At 33.2% G+C, this 7323-nt stretch overlaps 1 protein-coding gene across 1 annotated transcript; it reads left to right on the top strand.

Annotated features, from left to right (window-relative positions):
• Positions 1-3171: 3171 nt before the first annotated feature.
• On the top strand, positions 3172-5890 carry LOC131154814 (protein AGENET DOMAIN (AGD)-CONTAINING P1-like). The gene is made up of 2 exons (XM_058107580.1): positions 3172-3877; positions 5571-5890. Exon 1 carries the CDS (start codon positions 3355-3357, stop codon positions 3832-3834), a length of 480 nt encoding a protein of 159 aa, XP_057963563.1. The 5' UTR covers positions 3172-3354; the 3' UTR covers positions 3835-3877; positions 5571-5890.
• Positions 5891-7323: the final 1433 nt, after the last annotated feature.

Below are 7323 nucleotides of genomic sequence, written 5' to 3'. Positions count from 1 at the left end.
TACTTAATGATTTATAACCCTATTGTAAGCTTTGATATCGTTCATAGTGGAAAACGAAGTTGCTGCTCCCGTGGATGTAGGTAAATTACCAAACCACATAAATCTTGTGTCTTTTGGTTTTATTTTCATTCTTCTCATTACTGAGTGTTTGCTTCTTCAGTATATTACATCATCGAGTGATTGCATTAGTTGTTTGTTGATTAATTCGTTGTGTGATTGTGTGCTTCCAATGCACATATGACGAACAACAAGTTGTCCCATTTAACAAGCGCAAATAAAAATGGACATATCTTATTTCCAAAGGAGACTCGGCTAAATTTTTTACGAATTTGATCATACTATAAATGTGCATATTCTGGGTATAAAAGTTGTCAAACAACTTTGCACTTGTTTTGCTATGGATGTTGTCTTATTTAACAAGTACAAATAGAAATAGGCATATCCGATTTTCAAAGGAGATTTTTTTGGAAGTTTTTTATAGAATTTGTTCGTACTATGAACGTGCATATTATGGGTGTGAATGTTCTAAAACAAATTTGTGCTTGTTCTTCTATGGAAGTTGTCTCCTTTAACAGTTGTGAACAGAGATTGGTATATTCGATTTTAACGGGACATTCTATCAAAATTTTTACAGAATTTGTTCCTATTACAAATGTGCATATTTTAGGTATGAATTAATGTTGTTAAAAAACTTTGTGTTTTTTCTACTATAAAAGTTGTCTCCTTTAATAGGTGCAAATAGAAATGAGCATATCCGATTTTCGAAGCACACTGCCAAAATTTTTATAGAATTTTTTTTCCTACTACAAATGTGCATGGTTTGGTATGAATGTTGTAAAACAACTTTGCACTTGTTCTCTTGTGAAAGTTATATTTTATAACAAGTGTAAATAGATATGGGCATATCCAATTTTAAGGGGACTATTGAAATTTTTATAGAATTTGTTCTTGCTATGAATATGCATGTTTTGGGTATGAATGTTGTAAACAACTTTGTGCTTGTTTTGCTATAAAAGTTTTCTCCTTTAATAGGTGCAAATAGAAATGAGCATATCCGATTTTTAGAGGACACTTTGCCGCTCCGACACTCTACCGAAATTTGTTATAGAATTTGTTCCTACTATGAATGTGCATGTTTTTGGTATGAATGTTGTAAACTAACTTTGTGTTTCTTTTGCTGTACATAAAAGTTATCTTTTATAATAGATGTGAATAGAGATAGGCATATCCAATTTTAAGGGGAAGCTCTGCCAAAATTTTTATAGAATTTGTTCCAACTATAAATGTGCATGTTTTAGGTATGATGTTGTAAAAAAACTTTGTGCTTGTTCTGCCATGAAAGTTGTCTGCTTTAACAAGTGCAAATAGAAATGAGCATATATGATTTTTAGAGGACACTATTGAAATGTCTACAAAATTTTTTTCCAACTACAAATGTGCATGTGTTTGGGTATGAATGTTGTAAAACAACTTTGTACTTGTTTTATTGTGAGAGTTATAAATTTTTTTATTACAATCTTTACCTTTAGCTTTTTCAGACAAGCCCCTGATTGGTTTAAGATTAGTCTTTGAAGTTGAAGATGCCCTTTCTTTCTCTTCTATGCACTGCCTCTTTTCAATTGCTCAATGAACAAGTGTTTTTTCCCCACCAATAAGTTGCAATTAAAACATTGGGTACTTATTATTATTATTATTATTATGGGAACTCCGGCCATAGACGAGCCCTAATCGGACCCCCCTATGCGGCACCAAACCCATGGGATGGCGGCCTTCCCCCTGGTTCGTCGTCTGGATTAATCGAATGCAGATGTGAGTATGTGAGGTGGTTTTATGAGATCTTGGTGGACTATCCTGTCCCATTTTTAACTTTATCAGACCCTCGAGCGTGAGGATCAATTTTAGGAAGACACTTTATTGAATTTTTTACAAAATTTACTCCTACTAAGAATGTACATGCTTTAAAAAATTTATAAAAAAAAATTAAAAACCACTCAAGGAATAAACACCCCTCTTCACTCTTGGCTATTTGTATCCCTCTCATGTGTTGTAATGAGTAGGGGATAACATTCATTACTCTTACCTAGCTATTGAAAAAAATTGCATCTTTAAGCCCTCATTAACTAACTTTGTTTAGATGTAAAAGAGTGTTTCAAAACAGAATAAACATGAAATCAACTACATGTTCGTGAAAAATCGGTTATAATAGGAGCATACAAAACCAAGTAAAAAACTCTATGCATGTCTTTGTTGTTGCACGATCATATGTAACTGTACGAGCTACATATTTTTGGTGTATCATTAATAGCAAGTAATTTCTTAATGCTTTAGTTCTAACAACTTAGTTCTTAAAATTTTAAGCTCCAATGATGAAATTGTAGTAGAACAAAAATTTTCAAAAGTCAAAGCATGAAAATTAAAATATTATAATGTTATGTATAATTATACAAAACTTTAGTTTCGATAATATTAAAATTAAGTTTGATACCAATGTTATTTATTTTGTTAATATTGATGACCATTGGTGTATGCAACTCATATTTTGAATGAATATTAAACTATTTGAGGATTCGTAAAATATGAAATATGTCAAATTTTATATTTTGTGGTTCTCGTTATATCTTAATGGTTTAATAGTGGAGATTATTTTTATGTATGCGCATGAAATCGAATTTATGTAAATGTTAATCTAATTATAAATAATGTATCACAATTTTATTCAAATTAAACAGTAAAAACTAATTTTACACATAGGAATTTGATTAAATATAAATAATTTTGCATAAATTATATATTACAATTCTTCAAATATTAAAAACTACCGTGTACTAATTTTATTAAATGGAAAAATATAAATTAAAATTAAAATTTTTTAACATGATTTAAAATTAAGAAAAATTAATATTAATAATATATAACATTAAAATTTATTTATTTAATATATTTTTTATATTTCTCCTTACTTTTCATAACCAAGAAAAAATAAATTTCTTTGAATTTTTTTATGATTCCTTATTTTTAAATGGCACCTTAATGATCTAGTGTAAAAATAAAAAATAAAAAAATCACCAAGTTTAATTCATTCCGTGTGTGATAGTTTATAAACTTTTTTATAATTTTAAAAATTAGAAATATATTTAGTTGCCATAATAGGAACTCAAGAAAGTTTTTTTTATTTTTTATTTTTAAGGCCTGTTAAATAGCGAGGGGTTTATTTATAGAAAGTTAAAAACGGAGTTTCTGCTCACGGGTACCACAGCACTGCACAGCCCGCCGGAAAATTCGTGAACGGTGCCTCTTTCTGTCTCGCTCCGGCAACTGAAGTATCAACCCGACGGTATTCCTCAGCGAGCAGCGATGGAACAAGAAGATAAGTTTTTCAGTAAGGGAGCGGAGGTAGAAGTGAGCAGCGACGAGCAAGGCCTCCTCGGCTCCTGGTACACAGCCAAAGTCCTGCGCGGAGTCTCCCGGAAGAACCGCAAAGTCTTAGTCCAGTACCACACCCTCGTTGCCACCAACGACAAGAAGAAACCCCTCCGCGAGTTCGTCAACGCGGTCCTCGTGCGGCCTCTTCCACCGTGCGAACCTCCCGGCCGCCGGTTCTGCTTCAGCGACGAGGTCGACGCCTTCTACAACGACGGCTGGTGGGAGGGCGTCGTCACGGCCGTCCTCCCCGGCGGCGACCGCTACTCCGTCTTCTTCCGGCACTCTCGCGAGCAGATCGACTTTAACGGGAAGGATCTGCGGCTGCACCGCGAGTGGGTTTACGGCGACTGGGTCCCTCCCTTGGAAGAGTCTACAAATCCCTCGGCTACTCCTGTGAAAAGTGTTGAGTAAAAGTGCAAGGACTGTTGATTTCCAATTCTTCCTTCCCTTCCTGGTTAGTACGATCGTTTTCCCTTTTCTCTGTTTGTTTGCCAGCGAAGTGCGGGAAAATTGAGGGGAACGAAAGAAAACTGAAATTATTTGTACTCTTTAATTAATTATTATATACTGTTGCTTTGATCCGCGAGATACCTGAATAGTTTAATCACAATAAGCTGTTTTCAATTATTCGGCGGAGTTAAGGCGCGGTAGCATTATTATTATTATTTTTTTCCCCTTTTTTCTAATTTACAAACTTTTTCCCTCTTCTGTTTATTTTCCCTCCTTTCTCTCGGGAATCAAACAGAGGGTTGATGAGTATATTAGACGGTTTCTTCTTATCCTTCATGCTTGATGACCACTTGGCTGATTTGCAAAGTCTCTTATTTAGGAATTTGGATTGTTAATTAAATGAACCCTAAACGGTTATGTAATCTACAGCAAAAAGTAAATTAGTTCTGTAGCTGAGGAAGTTGTAGGAATAGAAGGAAAGGAAGCTTGAAAGTGTTTGGTTCAACTTCTGAGACTACTTCTATCAAAAGCCTTTTTAAGTTCTGGAAATTCATTTTTGGGTCTGTTTCCTGTAAATTTTACCAAATGTATTGTACTTTATACAGTCAAGCTCATCAATGGAATCAAATCTATAGATGAGATGATATCTAAATTTGGTTTGACACAGCTAACACATTTTGGTAGACTTTTGGGACTGCCATGAATTGAATTGGGATTTTTTTTCTCATTAAGTCTACATTATTTTGGTAAAAAAAATGAAGGTTGTGTTTTGAGCATGATTTCTAACCTTAAATTGTTTTCACAGACAACCAATTGATTGACCTCGATGCCCCCAAACTTGGGTAGTGTTTTGATTTTTGGTCCTTTGGAAATTCATGGAAAGTAGGGCTCTAATTTGTTAAGGAAATTATAAGAGGCCTATCTTGTGTGCTCGTTTGATTATTTTTTATTTGGATTTTTTAAATTTGCAGCCTCCTTTTGTGAGGAATTTAATTTTTTTTATGTCACTATAGCAATAATTGTGTGGTGATAATTTTGCTAGGCTTGCATCCAGCAATGGCTTTCAAACTCACACACTACAATGGTAGTATGATGTAGTTTGATTTCAAGAGAATTTTCCAAATAATTTTGAAAAGTTAATGACATACACACCATGAAAACTAAGAAAATATGATTTTTCTTAGTTCTTTTCTCCTTAGTTTGTCACATATGACAACTTTAAGTTTGAGGAATTAGGAAGTTAAGTTCAGATTATGGAATGCACAGATCTTGAACTCATGGCTTGCAGGCTAAATTAGAGATTAAGTAATTGCCACTTAGGACATGAAACATTGTTAAACTTTTGGTTTAAGTACACACAATAATTAATATTCTATCTCTAAGTGTGCAAAGTTTCTGCAGTGCATATGACTTTTGGTTTAAGGATTGCATAGTTACTAACCCAGTTGGGCTCATGGGCAGCAATTCTGCTTCTGCTGTCTGTAAGTTTGGAGGCTAATGATTTCGTGCTTCTGATGGAATGCTGATATATCTGATATGGACATATTTAGTTTTTATAACTATTATTTCCATTTAATTAATAGAGGGTGTCTCAAATGAGACAAATTATGGCTAGTTTGTCAACTTGTATTATAATATTGTATTTCTATTTCTATTTCTGAGCGAACTCATAAGATTACTAAAACTTGTTACTGCAGAAAAAAAGATTATTCCTTCCTATTTCGAGCTTGAAGCATTCTGGGTTCCAAGATTCTACTTTGAGAAGCATTTATGCTGTGTCGACATCAGCCTCTGCAGACCTCTGGGATACAATTTGAAGCTTTAACAACATATACATGAATTTTGGTTAGGTTTCCATTTACTGTTATTATTTTAGGATGTGAAACAAAAATACAAAAAATTGGTATAATATCTCAAGATTCTCAACTGAGGAATCATTAGCCATATGGGCTTCTGTCATGTTATTTTTAGTCTGATTAAGCTTCACTGATCAAATAGTTATGGTTTTTTGGTTCAACATCATGTTTCCATCTTCAGTTTTTTAACTTTTCTATATTAGATGCTATTGGTATTGGGTGTTTCTTGTTCTATTATCATATTTCATTGCACAGTTAGCTGTCTTATTTTTTCCTACCTCAGCTCTTTTAGTCATTTGTTGTGGCATAATGCTATTAAGGACTATTGGGACCATTGCCTGCATCTTCTGCAGGCACTGCTTACATAGCATCTATTGGGACCATTGCCTGCATCTTCTGCGGGCACTGCTCACATAGCGTTGCTCACAAATGACATTTAGCTTGATGCCAAACCTTCTCAAAAAATGGTGGGAAATATGATTTGAGGCACAGAAATCTTCCATTGTATTGCATTTTATAAAACTGTTACCTTGGAAAAAAAACACAAGACATGGTGAAGAATATTACCAAGAATAATAAAAGCTAGAAGATCCCTAAAGCTCACTCTGTATGACTTTAAAAAAAAGCTGTGTTTTTTTAGCTGTATGAAGCAAATAAAAACAATGAAAATGGACCCTAAAGATAATAATTTTGAGCTGATATTGAATTTTGTTGCTTTGATGGTGGTAATGTCAAGAGTTTCAGTGGTTCAATTTCCAAGAGGTGGTTTTTTTCTTGGAATAGAAATCAACATATGGTAGTCATTTGAGCTGACAACTAGCTGAATTCATTAGAGTTTTTTCCCCGATTATCTTTTAAAAAAAAAAATTAAATAATACCCCTTTCTGGGAAATATTTCTCAGAATGACTCTGACGTAATCTCGTTACTCCAAGTAGCAAGATTTGCCACGTGTTGACATTAAGAAAATCTCGCTACTTGAAGTAGCGAGATTTAGCTGCCACGCGTCTCTGCGAGAATGGGCCTGACATTTAAATCTTACTACTCCAAGTAACGAGATTTGTCAAGTGTTGACATTAAGAAAATCTCGCTACTTGGAGTAGCGAGATTTGACTGTCACGCATCTCTGCGAGAATAGGCCTGACATTTAAATCTCGGAGTAGAGAGATTTTTTGTGTTGTACCCCTAATTTTGTTTTGTGGATTATTTGAGTGAAGAATTAATTATTAATTTAAATTTTCACTTATTTTAATTTAGTTAAATCTCGCTACTTGAAATAGCGAGATTTTCTGTCTACCAAGTTTTCATTATTAATTAAATTATTTTCTGAATTATTTGAGTGAAGAATCAATTATTAATTAAAATTTTCACTTATAATTTACAGTTTGTAATTTAGTTAAAAATGTTTTTTTATCAAAAAAAATTAATATAACAGTCATATACTATAAATATACACTAATTATATTTAATTAAATAGGGAAATCTTTATATATTTTATTATTGAGTAAGAAATATTTAAATATTAACATGTTCCATTTGTTGCCGCTATTTCTAGCACAAAGAGAGTCGATGATCTATTAATTTATCATACTGTTT

The sequence above is a fragment of the Malania oleifera genome, chromosome 5 (assembly GCF_029873635.1).
Source record: "Malania oleifera isolate guangnan ecotype guangnan chromosome 5, ASM2987363v1, whole genome shotgun sequence".
In the NCBI taxonomy this organism is placed as follows: Eukaryota; Viridiplantae; Streptophyta; class Magnoliopsida; order Santalales; family Ximeniaceae; genus Malania; species Malania oleifera.
Note: the sequence above shows the minus strand (reverse complement) of the source record. Positions and strands in the feature narration are given on the sequence as shown.

Coding starts and splice junctions, on each gene's coding strand:
- LOC131154814 (XM_058107580.1), top strand. CDS start 3,355: ATGGAACAAGAAGATAAGTTTTTCAGTAAGGGAGCGGAGGTAGAAGTG.